This window comes from Nothoprocta perdicaria, unplaced genomic scaffold, assembly GCF_003342845.1.
Source record: "Nothoprocta perdicaria isolate Ctin4 unplaced genomic scaffold, notPer1 scaffold_200, whole genome shotgun sequence".
Lineage (NCBI taxonomy): Eukaryota > Metazoa > Chordata > Aves > Tinamiformes > Tinamidae > Nothoprocta > Nothoprocta perdicaria.
In genome coordinates, this window is record NW_020455206.1 from 20098 (window position 1) to 40116 (window position 20019).

General features: G+C 42.5%; 1 protein-coding gene across 1 annotated transcript in view; it reads left to right on the forward strand.

Annotated features, from left to right (window-relative positions):
• Positions 1–20019, forward strand: part of SHB (SH2 domain containing adaptor protein B) — a 64280-nt gene that overhangs the window by 4753 nt on the left and 39508 nt on the right. Inside the window, exon 2 of the mRNA XM_026038094.1 lies at positions 5–161. Within this exon, the coding sequence (XP_025893879.1) occupies positions 5–161 (157 nt within the window). The remainder of the gene's footprint in view (positions 1–4; positions 162–20019) is intronic.

Sequence of the window (20019 nt, forward strand, 5' to 3'; positions counted from 1 at the left end):
GCAGCCACAGCGAGCGCCGCGCGGCCGCGCACGACGCGGGCGGCCTCTCCCGCAAGCACCGGCTCGTCAAGGTGGAGAGCGGCGGCGGCGCGGCCCAGGGCGCCGGCCAGCAGCACGGCCAGGGCGGCGAGCAGCTCGTCCCCTCCGCCAAGAAGGAGAAGGTGGGTGCGGGACGGGACGGGGCCTCGCCACGCGGCGCCCGCGCGCCAGGGTCCCGCTCGCGCCGCAGCCCGTGGGTCGGCAGGGTGCGTGCGGGCTGTGGCGTGCGTGGCACCTCTCTGTGCATGGGGACCTGCCTCGCGGGCCGGGTTTGCTGGGGTCTCCACGGGTGGAAGAGGGGTTGAGGTGCTGTGCTGGAAACCCTTGTTCTGCGTGTCGGATGGGTGAATGCCCAGGGTGCAGTGAGGGCTCTGGGAAAGGAGAGCCGCGTGCCGCCGTCCTGGACGGATACCTGGTGTGGGCAGAGGTAGCCGTGCCCCGCAGCACGGGGTGTGCGTGTGCACACCTCCGCCTGTACGTGTGCACACCTCCGCCTGTACGTGTGCACACCTCCGCCTGTACGTGTGCACACCTCCGCCTGTGCTAACCAGGGCCTCAGCCTTTGGCGTCTGCGTGTGGAGCCTGGGAGGCCTTGAGGAGGCTCATGTCCTTGGGAAAAAGCTCTGGCCTCAACCCCACAGCGAAGGCTGTGGTGTGAATAGGGTGGCCACGGTAAAAGAAGTGATATTTTTCTTAGTGAAGAAGAAGAAAACGATATGTTAGGAGTGGGCAGTGGAGTGCTGAGAAATGAATCTGAGGGGAGATCAACTCTTCCGTGAACTGCTGGGATTGGAGAGGCCCTTGTGTATGTGTATGGGGTCACCTGCAAGTTTGGCCTCCTCATTGATGGCACTTCCTGGCTTACCAGACTCAGGAGTGCTGAAAACCTGTGGGGTCGTGTTGCCTATTGCTCCCCATTTCATGGGGTTACTCTGTTATGAATGAATACAGAGCATCTGACATGTTCCTGCAATTTGATCCTCATCCAGTTTGAGAGCTGAGCCAGAGAAGGGGAATGCAAGGGCTACCTGACCCTTCAGTTGTTTAAGCTTGTTCTTTTGCAGGAGTGTTTCCATTGTTTCGGTTTCCTTTCTGTTTTGGTTTTGCGTTGTTTCCCCCTCTCCCTCTACCCCACAGTCACCCACCAGCTACTTGGCAGCTGTCTGCACAGGATGTGCTCTATACTTGCTCTGTTCTTGTTCTGCACATGCAGGAGATACTCTGCGTGGTCAGATCTCAAGATCAGGKAAAAGTCTGCCATGGAGATCCCTCAATAAGAACTGTAAGAGCATTTGGAAAGGCTTTCTCTGCATGTTAATAATCTGCAAATCTGAATATTATGCTGCTTGTTATAGACCTTAGAGGCCCAATCAAGTGAGGGCACTTACAGTTTGGGTGATAACTGCTTCTCGGTGAGGCTTCTTATGTCCGTAGCRAATTGATAAACTTACAGGAGAGTTTGTCAAGACAGTGGCAGACTGCCCGTTTTGCAAGGTGACAACTTGTGACACACTCACTAGTGCTGTTGGAAATTCTGCTTCCCAGCAGTGCAGGGCAGTGCTCGCTGTGCCCGAGAGCCTTTCCCCTTGACACCTCCCGAGGCAAGATCCATAGTCCAGCTTCTAATGCCCTCCTCTCCCAGTGCTGATCCATGAAATCCACACACACAGTACTGGAAAGCAGCATGCTCAGGAAATGCAGGTTACAGCTGAGGGATGTAGCCTTGCTTATTTTATGAGCACAGCATCTTTCTCCCTCCGCCGTCATCCCTGTGAGTGTAATTCAGTTTGTTTTGTTTTCTTGGAAATTAACATTTCTCCAATTACGCAAGCTGGCCTGTGCAACTTGCAAGTGTGATAGTCACATCACAGGAATTCTCAGTATTTGCTGGATCTTATCAGTTTAGGTTACGTGTATGTGCGTATTTAGGCATATGGTGATACATTTCCATGGCAATCTGATAAATCATATCCTGTCCAGATGCAAATGTAAATAAATCATCTTGTCATGATGATGATAATGAAACAAGATTGAAACTCCGGTTATTTATTTCTTATTGTCAGTCATTTTGTGTATCATCCCTCTCTGGGAAAAGCTTGCAGAGAAGTGAACGGTCACAGCTACAGTCTCAGTATGTGTTATAGGCCTCTGTCAGTTGTCAGTGTGGAGACTGTGTATCCCCCTTTAAGGAAGTGCTCTGCCTTCATCCTTTAAGGAAAACAGCTGACTGGGGCAGGAACTTTCAAGTCCAATTACTGTTTTGGGGGTTTGGATTTTTTTGTTTGTTTGCTTGCTTTTGGGGTTTTTTTTTTTTTGAGAGGGGCATGATGTTTTCCTTTTTAAATCATCTTTCAGTTTTAGATCTCACTGAAGCAATTTTTGAAATAGAAGCCACATTTGTTGTCAAGTGCTCTGGTACAAAGCCTGTGCCATAATTAACCAGTTCATCTTCTATTTCTGTGGCTGTAAGTCTGTGTGCGGCTCTAAGACCGTTTTGTAGATACTGAAACTTGTTTGGAATGAGTAGCCTGTAGCCTGTTAGAACAGGTTAATTCCTCCAAATTCYAAGAAAATACATGTGGCAGGAAGGAAATCTTAAAGTGTCTGAGAAATAAAATCAGTCATGCACCTGTAAAGGTAGCCATTAAATGACTTTCCTCAACTTTTTCATAGCTAATTGATAAACCATATGTCTCTTCATAGGTGTTTTGCTTAAAGATTCAAATGATACAATGGTATTTTCCTTGCTTTCATATGTGGCTATATACATATTTCTTTCTGTGCTGTTTATTTCCTCCCAGTGGTAGAAATTAGATTTTTTTTTTTCCCACTATCCAGAAGCATAAGGTAGGACAATGTGATGTGCAACAGTGATAGCACATAGAGAAAATTTTTCTTCAAAATTTGACCACTTAGTGGGAGAGGAAGACAGAAGACGAAGTCAGAAAAATTGATTAAAAATTATATTTAAAATAATCTTTGAGAAAAAAATCTGTAAATAGCATAATTCAGGCTCTGTACATCAGGAGTGAAAGAAAATCTGTTTGCCCTATTTGTCTGTCAGCATAGGGAGACAATAGTGTTTAAAGATCCAGAAATGTTCAATCAATGCATCTGTGTATTCTAGGACCTCTGTGTGTGGGGTGCTTTCTTTTTTTTTTTTTTTTTTAATATAAGAGGATGGAACACTGTTCTTCCTTTATGCAAAACTGAGAAGCATGCTTTCCATCAAACCAGATGGGTAGTTTTGTGTCTGTCTGTCTGCTTCGCTGGGAAAGTCTCTTCAATTAAACTTTTAAGAGATACTGTACAAGGAAAGAGATTCAGGGAGACTGCTGTCCTGCAATTATAAACAAAAGATAAATAGGGAAGTGCAAATAACTAGACACTAATTAGTTTAAAGCAGTCAAGGGGAAAAAAATCCACAGAATAGCTGATTAAGGGAGCAAAGAAGAAAAAATGTCAGGGAACTTGCTGCTACAGAAAGTATTGGTTATGTACTTAAGTGTATTTGGTGAGATTACAGACACAGTTTGCAAAATTAACTCTAGAGGGATAAGGTATCTGATATTCAGGAATTTTTGAAGTGTGAAGTTAAGAATAACTACAGCTGAATCGGACAAACCCCAGGTGGCAGCCAGGCCTGAATCTGGAACAGTTGAGGTGGCCAACATTTGGAACAAAGTCCCGCGGAGCAGCTCCCATTGCCAAACGTCTCTGCRTTTGCATCAGTGGATCTGTCTGTTTGCTTTTGTTTAGGTACTCTAATCAGGCGGGTTTGGAGGCTCCAAGGATGATACTTCTCAGCAAGTGGACTGAAATGGAGGTGACTGATAGGCTGGCTTAGAATTTGGCTCAGTTTCTCCTGGATGTAAAGTCAGACTTATTGCACAGTATGTCCTTAAGACATACTTTAAGAAGACTAGAAGTGGGTTCTGCTGTAGTTTTGGCCTGGGAGGGGGTAACTGTCCAGCTTTCCTGTGGCAGACAGGTGAGCTTGAATGACATGCTCACAGCTGGTGTGTTTGTTCAGCAACAAGTGGGAAACTTAACAAGTGTTTCTGTCCCTTTAGCCAATGTTAAGCTGGAAACCACACCATTAATAGAATATGCTGAAGCCGCTTCTGTGAACTTCCCCATTTCTGCCTCTATAAATCCAAGAAAGTAGCAATGCTTGAGGGGAAGGCTATCCTGTGTAAAAGCACACTTTGTGTTTGTCTTGCCAGTTACAGTTTTCAGAATTTAAAAGCCTGGCTTTGGGGCTGAGGAACCTGGTAGACAGTAACTGCTGTATGCCCTTGCAACAACTACTTAGGATTAAAGAACTGGAATTGTAGCATTCTTTTCTTTAAAGTTCATTGTTTTATAATGAGCAGCATTGTACTTCAGCTCTGTGCAGCAGAAAAAGAACTGCATCAATTCTGGATATTTAATGCAGCAAATATTGCAAGTTATAAGATCCGTTTCCACCAGAGAATCTGTATCTAATGCTTATCTGYGTACGAGCAGAGCTGATGCAATGGGAAAGTGCATAAATGTGTGGTAGCAGCTGAAAAGCTGGGAAATTGTGTATTACATAGTTTTGTGTGCAGTTCTGGCCTTCCCTGTGTAAGAGGGATGTGGAACTCCTACAAAGGGTCCATGTAGAGTGACAAGGATGATTAAGGAACTGGAATCTTATGAGGAAGGACTAAGTTACCTGGGCCTGTTTGGTGCAGAGAAGGAAAGACTGAGAGGAGATSTCATCGATATGTAGAAATATCTGAGGGGAGAATGTAGTGAGGATGGGGCCAAACTCTTGTCAGTGACAGGACAAGGGGTAGTGGGTGCCGATTGAAACCCAGGCAGCTCCATCTCCATGTGAGGAGGAACTTCTTTCCTGTGAGGGTGACAGAGCCCTGGCACAGGCTGCCCAGGGAGGCTGTGGAGTCTCCTTCTCTGGAGGGCTTCAAACCCCACCTGGATGCCGCCCTGTGCCCCGTGCTCTGGGTGTTCCCACTGGAGCAGGAAGATTGGACTAGTGATCTCTAGAGGTCCCTTCCAACCTCAGCCATCCTGTGTTTCTGTGGCATGTTCAAGGCAACACGGTTGCTGGCTTCCAGAGATCAGAAGACAAGGGCTGCAGGTGAGTCTTGCACCTGTGCAGGAATGAACAGCACCTCAGAAGTAAATCCAGCTTTGTTGGATCTTGCTGCTCGCCAAACACACAGGCTCCAGCCATTTCCCTCAAAAGTGTATGCCTGTATTCTGTGTGCAGAAAGTACCTTTCTTGCATTGAACTAGACTGTGGAACTGTTACTTGAGATATTCAGGTCTTAGAAAGTTGTGCTTATGTTTCATGGAACAATGATGGTATCTGCATATGGTTAAAACATTTCAGKTTTTTTTTCCTCATTTTTGTATATGGAAGGACTAAACTGCATTTGGTCATGCTAGTGAGACTGACTGTAATTAAAACAATATTGTAGGTGGTGTTTCAGGATGCACTGAAAGGAGAGAAAAAAAAAAAAAAAGAGCAGTGTGGAGTCTTCTAGATGCAAACACACTGCGTTAAAGATCTCAGACCTACCAGCAAAGCCCAGTGTCTCAGACCCAGGTTTAATCCTTTACAACAGAGGGTCAGGCTGCTGCTTTTTACATCAAGCTCCACTGGGACAATCTTGCTTGTCATTTTCTTTGCCACAGGGCTCTGGCTTGTGAGCAAAAGAGCTGGRGAACAAGTTGCAGGTGGCTGTTGACCTTGTGAACCTGCAAGACTGGCCTGGGCAGGAGCCCAAGGCAGCAAACTATTTTTCTCTTGTAGTTCATGGTGCTATGTGWAAAAACAACAACTAGAAATACCTTATTCCACACATTTCAGCCTCGTATGAAGAGATTACCACAATCTTGAAAATGGGAAGATATTCAGTAGTCRCCCTGGCCTGTGAAGGCTTGCTGTAGAGCTTGAAGTGATGGGCTGCTGAATTGCAATCCACCTGACTTCTGCAGTGGAGGAGTCAGTCGCACAACTCTGCATCATCTCAGCACCAGGGAGAACCAGAGAAAGGCTGTGTGCAAGGAGGCAGGTGTCCCAGGCRGCTGGACACTTTTAGGTGGAATGAATGATCTTCCAGCAGAGGCTATTTAACATACCCATTTGGAGAAAACATATGCAAAACTCTGAAACAAAGTACCTCACTCACTGAATATGTAAAAAGAATGACTTTGCCCATCTGAGCTCAAGATCTGCTTCTTCAGTTATTTTTTGGGAGGCTGTATCTGTGGATGTAGCACACCACTTTATTCAGGAAGTCCTGAGAAAGGCTTGTACTGCAGGACAGATGCCCTTTGTGGAACTGTGTGGAATGGTGGACCTTTGTCCCCGTTCTTCCTTCCAGCCCTTTGCCTCTTAATGATATGGTCCCTTGGTCCAAAAATCAGGCTGTGTGCTTACACCACTGCTTGCCTTGCACTTCTGTGCTCTCTTACTCCTCAGGCCAGCGTGTGAGACCAGCAAGTTTCTGTGCAGGGCCCTCTTCCTAAACCTAACAGTTTCATGCTGCTGCTGGGGGTACAGGTTCCTGAGCTGTCCGTGCTCAGCTTCTGCGCCCGTCAGAGCCTACAGAGTGTTGTGGTCTTGTTTTTTGGTTTTTCGTTTGTTTATTTTGCATTTGGACTAAGAGTTTGAGATATATAGTGTTAGGTTTGAGTTTGAAAGTTCTGTGCAAAAACTTAGAAGAGGCAAGATCATATTATTTTTCCCAAAACTGCCTGCTGTTTGCTAGTCTTAATATCTAGGCTTCCTCTCTAATGGCAGACAGCCTTTTATTCATTTTGTCCCTTTTTCTTGACTCAGGTACCGTTCCTGTATGACAGGGCTTTGCAGATATGTTTTGTTATCTTTTATGGACCTTTTTTTTTTTTTTTTTTTTTTTCCTTTATGGCCCCTAGATTGTCTTTTGGAACAGTAGTTTTTTTCTTAATACTCAAACCCTCGTCTCCTCAAAATCAACTTTTGAAATATAGCTTTCAAAACAAATTTGGCAATGACTATAATGGGCAGCAGAAGTTCAGCCTTTGCTTCCAGGGTCTTCTTAACCTCCTGTTTTAATTCAATTCTAGCTGAAAACCTGATAAAACTACATGTGGCTGCAGTGGCCAGCAAAGAATCGGGCTGTTTTCCATTGGATGGGTGGAGGTCATTTTGAAGTGAATTGCCTGTTAATTTTTGACTCTTTAAAAATAGCTGTGTTCTGATTACTGTAGATGAAAAAAATGCTTTTTTATCTATAGCTGAGTTCCATATGTTGATGCCAAGCCGTAACGTATTTGCAGCTCTTAAATCTCTTTTATTTTCTATTATCTCTTTCCGTTCGTCTTATCCATTGACTCTGTCTTCTTTTTTTTTTTTTTTCCCCCCATACTTTGATTTTCCTTGTGTGATTCTGCAAAAATCCTGAGATAACTGAATTTCCAGTGGTTCTAATCTCATAGATGTGAAAAGCATTTCAGAGGCTTCATTTGTGGGATTGATGCCAGCCACTGAGATATTTACATTGTGATAGCAGTTGAGGTATATTTATATATAGATATTTATGTAAAATATATTTATTTTTAACTGGACCCCCCCCCCCAAAAAAAAATATATATATATAGTCTTAGTCTTCAAAGTGGTATCATAATAGTGATTAGGTCCACATTGGGGRGTCAATGAGACAGAAGCGTGCTCTGAGTTTACACCAACACTGCCCATAACCATGCCCATGCTGCATGTTCTGCAGGTGGTTTCTGTGTCCATACAAGATCTATATCATATAAAGAATGATAGATTGCAGCCTGAAAGTTGCAGGAAGCTCATGTTATAGATGTCYTTACATCAAATGGATTCCTTTCAAGTGAAGTTTTATGCTGGTTTCTTTCTTTAAAGGCATCTCTRCTTTCTTGGATATAATCTCCATCTCCAGTTCTAACCCGTATGGTTCCAGCAAACAAATTTTTTCTTGTCTTCTGTGTGATTCTGCTTGTTGTGAGTGTAAAAAGGAATTAATACTTGCTTGGCATGAAATGGGAAGGAGATCTTGGTAATCAAGTAAAAAGCATTAGTCTGTTGAGGTTCATCTTGCAGTGGCTACCTCATAACTTACCAGTGTTCCAGATTTCAGGGGCATTACCTCAAGCTTTCTTATTCCATCCCCAGTGTGCAGTGCTCCTGTCTCCTCTCCCAACCCCTCGGAAGTCCACACTGCAGAAATAAGCAGGTTGGGCACAGTGCTTTGCATGGTCTCCTGCAGATCTCTGCCTTGGAAATCTTAAGGCATCACGTCCCTCCACAGACATCTTAAAACATATAATTCATTTGAGAAACTTTGCGGCACTTGACAGCCATCAGTCTCTGGTAAAAGCAGTGAAAAATTCCCGAGCTGCAGTAGTGATTAACAGCATGAATTGCATGATTCTCTAAATACTGGTAGCAATTTTTCTATGTGAAGAATTGAACAAATGACCCAAAGATGGATAAAGACCAAAGGCTACAACCCCGCAGATGTCCTCCACGSCCGAATAGTCTAAGGTTATGGTAGGAAGGCTGCAAGCTACCAAAATTGCTTATTGCATTTATGACTCAGGAAGGAGCAGGTGTCCCCCATGCTACAGAGAAGCCTTTTCCGTTTTTCTCACCCACCATAAAGTCGGGTGAGGAACCCTCCAAAAAGCTCCTCACAGTCTGCACAGCACCCCTYTGCAAATCAGTAGCTAAGGTGGAGGGGTTGGTTTGGCCCATAGATCATTATGATTCTGTGTCCGTTTGAAGGTGAATGGATGATCGTCATAATTGGATCATCCTGGTTCATCATGCACTGGATTGTGTATCTGTTGCTGACAGATTCCCAACTGGCACTCAAGGATGAGAAGAAGCATGAGGGAGACGTGGATGCTGCGGTGTTGGTCTTGCTGCCACCGTATCCCTGGTGGTGGGTGTTTGMTGCTCTGTGACACTGAACTTGTTCTAGCATGGTTGCAAGAGGCACAGAAGTACAGAGTGCAGGGAGGAGAAATCCAGTTCAGAGGGAATTCGTGTCTGAGTCCTGAGTTTTGGTGTAGGGGCCGTGGTTCACTGTGRCAGTCCGTATTCAGCTGGAGAACACGGAGCTGGTCTCTGATGCTTGTCTGCTCCTTGCAACAGACACGAGTAAAGCACCAGAGTGAAGGAGATACTGAGTATCAGCTGGGAAGTTTGGTTGAGACTTTTCACCTAGGATAATGCAAGTCTGTTAACCCTCATCAGTGAAGAGAAACAAGCTGCTCAACTACGGAGTGTGGAGTTCAGCACTGGAGTTGTGTTTTGGGGACARTTCTGTATGGAGCTGTGCTTGCTTGCTCTGTCACCTAGAGAAGCCAGTGTTGCTCTTGCAGACTGGGACTTTTTTGACATATCCAGGTTGCTTAACTGCTCTTCCAGCCATGGTGTCGCATCACCAGCATCATGGCAGCGCAGAGAGTGGCTCTGCTGTGACTGAAGACACTTCTCCAGGGCTGTTGCCACTTTSGTAGAGCATCCTCTGAGTTACCTGCTGCTCTTGCTACAGGGAAGCAAGAGAGGGACAGAGGCTGTTTGTCACGGCAGCTGGGGATAAGACTGAAACACTCTGATTTCAGATGTTGCTGACTGTGTGCATAGCCCTGTCCAGAACAGCMGAAAACTGAGTATGACCCTCTAGGACCTGCGCTTCTCTAAGCAGATGGAGGAGTCTTCCTTCTCCTTCCTGAGCGCTTTAATGAAGAGGCAGGAGCCGTGTGGCTCTAGCTGCTCTGCACGTTGCGGCCCTCTCTTAGTGAAGTTAGGTGGGGCTGGGGATTTAAAGTCTGCCACTGCCTGTGGTGATCAWCTATGTCCTAGCTCTGGAATGTTGGCCTTGTTGTGTGTATTTCACAATGATATTGCCTCAAACTGTTCCTCTGTGTAAATCCACCATTTTATCTTTGTGTCTGTTGATTGCCATCAGAATTTATGCTCCAAAAATCCCGCTAGGAAAGAGAGCGGAGAAGTCTGTTACTGTACTGTGTCTTTGGTGATCCCATAGCGATGCTTTTGGTCTGGTTCCAGTGGCTGACAGCTGCATGGGAACAGGAGTGAATCCTAGGTACTGTAGACACAATTTACCTTTTCCCAGTGTGTGTAGGTTTCCATGTCAGACATGGGGACCCTGAGGCATTCCCTGTTAAATCTCAACTTGCAACCAGGAGTTACCTGACCAAAAGCATTAGAAGAATGAATAATAATAATAACAGTAATGAGATATGTCCCTATGGATATGTGTTCTTTCATCATTGTGCTTTTATGTTGAGCCAGGAATTCTAATTGAAGTCTGCTGACTGATAAAATYAATAAATGGAGGAGACAATAAGATGTACTATGTAATCTCAAAAGGCAATAGCACAATCTGCAAGAGGTTAAAAGTAGCCTCTGTATAATAAGAAACAAAGTAATGATACCTACTTAAWTTTACTAATGGAATGTGCGTAGGTAGCAAACGAAAATAGGAGAARAGAGTCAAAATGCAAAAAAAAAGGATGTGGTGTATTGGCTCATTTTATGGSTTCCAGCTTTTAAATACGAATTAAAAAATGTATGATGAATGCACCCATGGAAGATTTATTTTTTTCCTAAAATATTGAGCTAATTGTAGGTCTGGGAATGAAAGAAATGTGCAGAGCAGTCAATCAGTATTGCACTGTAAAGACAGTATTCTGTCTTTACTGGARCTGAAGTATCTGTGAATGTAATCTAAATGCATACTTAATTACATTCCCCGATGTACTCATCTTCCCTCTRATCTCAAACTGTTGCTGTATTGTATCAGCTACATGCATCTTTTTCATTTATGTGAATTTTCCCTCAAATGTAGTATTTCTTGTTACATATGCTGAAATGACTTGTTTTGAAATCYAGATAAACTAGGCATGGATGTGGGCTTGTGGATGTGTGTGTATGTATAATATATATGCATACTGCTGGGGAAAGTTGTGAAATTCCTGTCCGTGTAGAGCTGAAAAACCTGATCTTGCCTCAACATTAGCCCTGCTTTGAGGAGGAAGGGGTTTAATTTTCTTCAGAGGTCCCATCTGACCTGAGTCTTTCTGTGASTCTGAAGTTTAAAACCCGTAATGGAGCCTGGGCATTGTCAAAAGGTTTTTATTATGTTAATCTGGTGTATTTCTGTAAGGATTGTAATTTAGGGGCTAAGGTATAGCTCTGTCAAGATGGAGCCTCCTTAGCATCTTTTGAGGAATATATTTACAGTAACTGGATTTGAAGTTAGCTTGAGATTTTTCTCTTGAAAATGCAAGGAGCCTTGAGCAGGGTTTTGTTCAGGTCAAGTGTGTGTTTACACTTGGGCATGAGTTGTTGGGTCAGTGAATGGGAGTGATACAGGAAGGCAGGACTAAATGTGGGTGGCAGGACAAGGAAGGCAGGACAGGGCTGTACTTACCTCAGAGTCCCCCCCGAGCTTTCTGGCAGGGGTCTGCTGCAGATACGATAGTTAAGTTTTCATGCTGAAATCGTGAAGCATTAGACATGGAATTGTGTAAAGCTCTTCTCTGTCTGCTCCTAGATTTGGGCCCCGTAAACCCAGCTTGCTTCTTGTTATGTGGCAGCACAGATCTTGCCTTTCTCTGCAGCTTCCCCTCCAAACCTGCCCAGGTAAGGGACAGGTTCTGCCTTGCAGTTATTTACACACCCTGCTGTTAGGCAAGCAAACTCCATTAGCATTAGGGCAGTTGCAGTGTAAAACATACATGGAGATAGACTATTCTGTAGAAAAAATAAAGCTGAGCAGTTGTTTAAAGGACTTTTTAAAGGAAAAGTAGATGCAGTAACTCGTGTAGCAATATGTAAGTATATGCTTTATAGTATATGCAAGTAAATATATATGCTTGCATATGCAAGTAAATGGCTTTGAGCCTGATATAATGAGTTTGGAAATGTGGAAAGGAAAACATGAGTCTGTATATTTATCTTTAACTATCAGGTTGATTAATAAACATTGTATAATTGGTTTGCACCCTCCTGTTCTTGTATTGGCCGGTTTGCCATTGCTTAGATCAGCAAAGAAGTCTTTGCTAGGTTTTCACAAGCTCGTTTGCTCCCAGCTGACAAACATGGATACGGAGGAGAGTCTGTCCCCAAACACCCATGTATATCCTTGTCTAACAGCCATTGGATGTGATGCCTGATTCCCAGACGTTCTAGTTCAGCACTGCCCTGTGGCAGAGGGCATGGCTTGACTGCTGTCTGCTTTGCTGCCTTGTGCTGCTGTGATTGCCTCTTGTGATTATTGATGGGCCAGGCTATATCAATATCGCCATGAGTGGCATGAGACCAGACTGACGAAACGGCCAATGATGGATACTGGTGGTAAAGATTAAGRGGACCATGATCCACATTCTCCTGGATATGTCACTGTATCTTCAGTTTTTCCAAGTCTGTGACTTTATTTATTTATTTTAAAGCAGTACTGAGGCTCAGTGGGAAGAATTGTCTGGGCTTGCATCCAGTGCAGTAAGCACACGTTTTTATTTGTTTGGAAAACAAGTCTAGACCAGAATTTGTGATCCTTCTGTATACAGCATAGACTCCGACTCGTTGTAAGAAGCCTTTCTGATATGTATCCCCTGAATATGACATGAAAAGGCTCTTCTTAAAGGAAATTGCCTCCTTGAACCCACTTTCAAAGTCTATAGATCTCTTCATTTCATGAGGACCTTTCTTGTATCTCTGCTGGTAGTTATATGTTCTTGTGATATCAATGAATAAAGTAAAAACTGTGATTCACAAAAACTGAAGAGGGGTGAGTATATAATCCACCTAGATGATAGTAAATAGTCTTTCAAAGCTTTATCAAGTAGAAGATATCTTTTGATTTTTCCTTAGTRTTTTTATCATAACTACTTTTATATTCTCCACGTAAGTAATATAAATAATTAAGAATGTAAATAAGTAGAATATAACTAGTCTGCCTATCCACTAAACCAGTCAGCAAACAGATTTTTCTGCCCTGAAGTTGCTGTCTGAAGGATACTGTTCTGTTTCTTGCTAAGGATAGTCCCAAATGACCTGTTTGTTTTAGTTTAGTAAGCTCACTCAGTAATTTCTCCATCCTTGCATATAGATTTAGATCTAAATAGATTTAGATCTATTTATTTTCTTGCCCAGGATGCATGTAGAAACCACGCTTTTGCATGTGCAAGCACTGCTTTGGACTTCAATATAGTAAGGCAGGTAGGTCTTAAGTGATATTTTTGAGGAATGCAAAGGAGTAAAGAATATACTTCAACCAAGAAGCTTTCATCATAGTTAAAACAGGAGAGGAGCAAAGCAGACTCACTGTGAAGCTTATATCTGATAGCGTATTATTGTTGTTATTTTTAGTTTTGTATTTGTCACCTGGCTTCTTGGCATTTGTCTTACAAACAGCAATATTAATTTTTGAAATTGACAGTTAACAATGTTAATTGAGACAAGTTGATTTTCTTTTGCGTTTAACAGACTACCTGCATGGGAACTCCTGAGACTTTTCTGTGAATCAAGGAGGGTTGATCTGCTTGATCTAGAAAGCTCAAATATAAGTTTCACATATTTTAGGTTAATGCACCTTGTGTTATGTCTCAGTATTTCTCTCACTTGAGCTACATGATAGAGAATAGTATTGGTTTTTTTATTTGTTTTCACCCCCATTTCTGTTTTGGAATTTGTGAACAGGTTTTCAAGTTGTTTTATGCCTATATATATACATATGAACATAATATATGAATACTTAAGATTATTTTCCAAGATGTTAGTTGTTTAAGGCCTGGGTATTGAGTCTTTAAAGATTATATCCTGAATTGCTTTCCCTATATGCAAATTCTCACAAGCTAAGATCAATTTGTTGTTGTTAAAAGGAGAGCTGGAGCTGGATAAATGCAGGTAGGTGGATTACACAGCAAGAGTATTTAGGTGGAAAATAGTTTACACTGCTTTAACGATTGAAAGCAAATACCTGTTCTTGGCACAGGCCACTAGCAGAGTGAATCATATAATACAATTCTAATCTGCCCAGTATTTAGTAATTGAAGATGAGAGTAGAATCTGCCTCCTGGTGTAAGGAACTGCTTCTGTGTCCTCAGACTGTCAGAATTTACAGAGGCAGCTTCTTAGAGCTTAGGAGATCTTGGTTAGACTTTCCTAAGCACAGAGGTAATACGGCTCTGTTTAACACAATATTTACTGTTTCAAGAAAATCTGCAAGGAGAGGGAGACAGGTGAGTATCTGTGAAGTTAACTTAGATCTCTCGCTGACATGAGACATAAATGCCCTTAGCTGTTCTGCAAAATGAAGTGGACAGATTAAGGCTCATAGTGATTTTTCTTTTTTCCTTTTTTTCTCTTTTTTTTTTTTTTTTTTTTACAGAAAAAAATTGACTTGTAAGTGGAGTGGTAGCTCGACTGCATTGAACAAATACGTAGACTGTAGTGACTGTGGGGTGTGTGGTCAAAAAAAGATCTATTAATCTTCATTTTTATGCTGGCCTGATTTAAATACAGGATGTAGCATGCATGGTAATGCTACTGAGCCCTTCAGAAAGCGGTTTCTAAATTCACATTTTGTACTGATTTTGTTAAGGAAAAAAAAAACAGCAAGAATAGCAAGAACAACATCAATATAACCCCAAACCAAGGTTCTGATTGATTGATACCATTCAGCACCTATACAGTATTGAAAACCAATTAAAGGTCTGTTTTGTGTCTGGGGTAGAGGGGTTACTTGTTTTTTTGCTTTTTGCACACTGTGCAGGCATATACTGGTGACAGGGTTTTGAAAGTTCATAGGATTGGACATTTCATGTATTTTGGGGAAAGCTGGAAGTTTGACAGCAACATAGGCAGCTTTCTATTCTCAGCAGAGTGTGGTTCACTTTAAGCTTACTTCATCTAGTTTTCCGGCAAAACGAGGCAGGTAACACAAACTGTAAGAACTGCAGATTTGAGTTTTTTTGCTGATCGTGGCTGAATGTTGGCAGGCTGGCAGGTGCAGTGTCTGCCTCTTATTGCATGATGCTAGGATGTGCTGTGATGGCAAGACTTGAGGGCAGTGGACTGCTAGTCACAACATGAAGAGCTTTTGGCTTCTACTTATTTTTCCTGATTGTTGACTGCTTGTCTTTGTTTGAACCATCAAAATGTTCATGGCTTCACCACAGAACAATGTGCAACTTCTGTAACATGTAATTTCCTGAATTGTTGCAAATCTGCTTTACTCATCTGCATACTGGAAGAGCAACTCTGCCGTGGAGCAGAGCTCTGTAAATTCAAATTTGAGTGATTTATGTGAAATATGAGGGACTAGAGTACAAATTTGATGGTATAAATTTTTCTGTTTTGTATTTATCCTAGTGAACTTTTAAACAGTACTTGACTTTGACTTTAAAATGTGTAAAAAGAAAGCTATTATAAAAATATTTTGCTTGAAACTGGAAATTATTTTGTAGAGGGCAAAGTAGATGCTTTCTAGGCTGCCAAAGGAATGTGGTCACAGTATCAGGATCTTTGGATATATTAGAAACTTCTCTACTTATTTTTGGGGATTTTCTCTGCATCTGCAAAATATGATAACATTGCATTTTTTTGTAAGTTTTGTAAGTAAAACATGATAGTTTTACAGTTTTTTATAAGTTTTTTATAAGCCATCTCACAACAATCACAGGTGGGGTATAGCTCTGCAGCATGACAACATTGCTCATATTATCAAATTATGTTAGCAATGTTAGCTCACTGCTAAGTGAGTACCAGGGCTGATGTGTTTTTAAAGGAAAGCCTTGTACAAAACGGGGTGGGCGAAGGTGGTATTATTGACGGAGCCGGGTTTGCTAGTCTGGAGTGCAGCAGCATCTCTGCTGAGAAAATGGAAACCCTTCTGGCATGGAACAGGGAATAAATTCCAGTCTCTGTAGTCCATAAACTTGCTTGGTAGCTTTTGGCTTGGCCTACTGTTTTTTGGCAGTTCTCCATGTGTATTCAAAGTGGGTGTTTTTTTAAGAGATACTGTATGGTTTGCTCTTCAATGGATAGCTGCTRTCTTAACTGATAGTACTTGGTGCTGCTTCAGGGCTGCTGCAGAGACTGTGGTAGAACTGATAGCCTTGCAAGACTTGCAGGCAAGACTCTTGTTTCATACAGCCAAGTGACAGCCTAAGTCTGCCTCACGTTTGCTGCCAAAACAGCTAGTGGTGTTTATGATCTCCTAAAAGCTACACCATTTTACAAGTATTCCTGAGATTAAGAGCTTGTAATGCCTCTTAAGCACGTAGAGTTACACTGCGTATGCAGCTTTTATCACCTGGCTCAAACAAAGTTCTTGGAAGGACGGAGCAGCCACACAGGCAGGTAGGAACTGGTATGTTATTCACATTTTATGCAAAGATGCCTTGTTGTTTTGCATGTCAGCTGCAAAAATGTTGCAGGGAGTATGAGCTGTCACCTTTCAGCTTTCTTTTTCCTTTGTTCTAGGCTTTAAAGCTGAGATCTCAGGCTTGATACTTAAAGGATTTTTAAGAACCTGTCTTAAGCAGTGTTCAATGCTCAGTTAAATGCCTTGTCCTGTGGTCTGTTATATCAAAGGGAGCATGGAGTGGATGCATGGAGCAGATTATTTACCTGCTCTGGTGCCACAGCATGATTTTAAAGGACAGGAATCAACAATCTGCATTGCAGGATTGCACAGTCCACTTCAGCAGTCCTTTCTTAAGAGATAAGCCATAAGTCTTTAATAGAAGCCTCTGGTAAATGCAGCAATTTTGAGACATGAATATAACTCCTTGTCACAGCAGGGACCCCCATGAAAGGTGGCTGGATCCAGCTAAAGAAAGAGGCAAGTTAACTCTACCCTGCTTTCAGGTGTGTCCCTGTGTGTGAATACCTTTTCTAGATGAGAGCTACCATACCTCAGGATGTTGCCACTCCCCTAATCACATCTGGGACAAACATGGAAGAGTTTTGTAGCCTAAATAGTTGAAACATGTAGGAGTGGTGCACTGGTAGATGGTCAATGGCAACTGCTTTTCTCTTGTCCTGTGCTTGCCAGTCATGATGAAGGGTCTCTAAGGAACAACATCATCCATGAGGAGACTTGGAGATTCAGTGATCCATTGTTTGCTCTTTCTTCCTGCAAATGAAGTAGTGGGCATGTGACAAATGTGGATCATGACAAAGGTGGATCTCCACCTCCATGTCATCCAGTGCGACAAGTTTTAGGTGTCCCTGCTTGTGCAGAGTGGTTGGACTAGATGATCTCCAGAGGTCCCTTCCAACCTCAACCATTCCATGATTCTGTGAAGGCCGACAGTCAGTTCAGAAGCCAGAGGAACAGGTTTAGCTGTCTGCCTTGGGAAGTGCGCTTAACCCTAAATGTGGGAAAGGCACTTCAGTCAGGCCTCAAGCTAGGACCTCCAGTGCTGACCGTGGCCTTGGACTAAGGTAGACAAACATTTGGCTGAGACTAATGCACTGTGTAACAGGTGAAAGGTTTTCTGAGAAGAGCCGTGATACAAGTGTACCTGGTTTGGAGCACTTGCAAGTCCCAGTGCACGGGGAGGCACTGTGTTTGTCACGTGGAAAGGCATGCTCATGATCCACGGCACCTGTAAGATTGGCACCTTGGTGAATAGGCTAGCCAGGCTGGCTAGCCYAGGCTTTGTGAGACTGTGACTGACATATGGGAGCATGAGGAAAGTGTGACATTCTCAGCAAGTTCCTCCTTTACCCTCTGTATCATGAACAGGAAATTCTTGGGCTCGGGATCCCATGTTTAATCAAAACAATTTGTTGCAGTGGCAAAAATTAACAGGTTGCCTGATCTCTGCTTGAATAATTGGAGGACTTCTTAACATTGCTAAGAAAGCATAACTGAGAAGTTAAGTGTCTGGGATCTCTGGGAAAAGTAGAAATAGTCTTCTATAATGGGACTGTAAAATTGAGTTTAGACTTTATAACAGGTATGTTATATTAGAATTAATGAGCATGAGGTTTTCAAAGCTTTTTGAATGAAGGCTTATTTCGCAGAGAAGTAGAAAAAATTGAAGTGTTTTAACAGGAGAGAATCTGCAACTTGTATGTATACATATAACCCAAGGGTAGCATTGGCTAGCTGTTTTATCTAGGCTGGGAATTTGTAATTTTAATGGAAATAGCAACAGTTACCTGGGACGGTTTCTGGCAGCACAGAGGTATAGAGGTACTTTATATTTGGAAATGGGGAGCACCAGGAAGGGAATTCCTATTCCTATTGTTCACTTTTCTGTGAATACATTGTTTCTGCCTGAATAATTTTTGAGAACATAGATTTGGTGGAGTATTGCATGAGGCGGAATTTGTTTAATCTGACGTTGAGACATGTTAGGTGACCTGTTTGAGAGCATAGTTACAGTGTCACAGTGATCATTCTGTTATTCAACCAGAGGGGAGGAATTTTGCACCTCGTGTCTGAGCAGAGGAAGGAATTTTTTTTCCAGAGAATACTGTAGCTGATCATTTTCCTGACTCTGATCTGGTACAGATTAACAAAGATAGAGGCATATGGATTCTCTAGAAGGTTTGTGGCCTCCTAAACATCATTTAGTTCTGCTGTTAGAAAGCAGCATTTGTTTGCTAGGTTTGCTAGGTTTCTTCTGAATAATAACATAAATCACTTCACTCCTGTTGTTAGGTACCGCGAGCTCTTACGTTGCCATTAAGCTTAAGGCAGATGAGTCTGATTTTTCCTGTTTGACAGTATTTTGTGTATAAAATTTCTGTCCTACTGTATTTCGGCAAATGGAGAAAAAATATCAAATAACTGTCCATGTTAGGCAGTTTTCTCTTCATAGTATGGAATAATTTTGCTAAAGAACAGCAGCTATTAGGTGCGAGCGTCTCTGATAAGCAAGTGACAGAGGAGCCCTTGATACCATCCATGAGCTCTTGAGAGGACTGCCTCAGAACACTGAGCAGATAGCAGTTCAGCTGCAGCGTTTGGGGGGATAAACCTGACCTCATGACCGAGAGAAATGAGTACTGCGTGGTGCACGTTGCTGACTCCGTATGAAACATGTGCAGCCATTAAACATGTGCAGCCACTGACACTTCTCTGACAGTCTGACAGCCCATTTTCATGAAATATCAATGGGAAATATTTTAGGATTGCCGTTGTTGGCCTGTGACCGTAGTGCAGTGAAGGCTTGCTCTGACATTTTAGATCTCTATGTTCTGTGAAGACAAATACAGTTTCTAAAGGGACCTTCTGGGGCCCCTTCCAACCTGCGTTATTCTGTGGGCATTCTGTTAGTGAGAAATTGAAGGGAATCTTGCCTCTGCAGACCATGTTTCAGGGTCCTCATTTGCCTGGGATGCTCCTCTGCCTGTTCCGCCTTGCTTCTCTGTCTAGAAAGTAAGATTATCTCGGTCACAGGAAGGAATAATTCCTGAAATTTTTGAAAAAATGTGAAAGTATTATAGTGCCTATTAACCAATGTACATATCATATATCATATCATATRTTCATATTGTGTTATCATATGATGATTTTGCATGGAGGCAGTGGGGGGCGGTAATGCGGATTAAGAGGTGAGATTTCCTGCCTGTCAGTATTTCAGGACTCCTAGTGAAGGAAGGAATGTTGGTAAATAATTTCTTCACTGCCCTTTCTTACCTAGTTTCACTAAATGCAGGTAAATGCAGTGCTCTTTCAAGGAAAACGGAAGCACAGATTGGTCTAAGGATATTTCCTTCAACCTTCAAGCAAAATCTTATTTTATGAATTGTTGTTTTGAATGAATTCAACAATGAATTACAGTTATAGAGTTTTTTATTAATGCAGCAAAAAGAACAGCATACAAGTATCTTGGGAAAAAAATACTAATATTTTCTGTTATGGCTTATAACACTACAAAGATAGAGAGTCTGCAGGTAGGAATGTGCTTTTTTTTTTT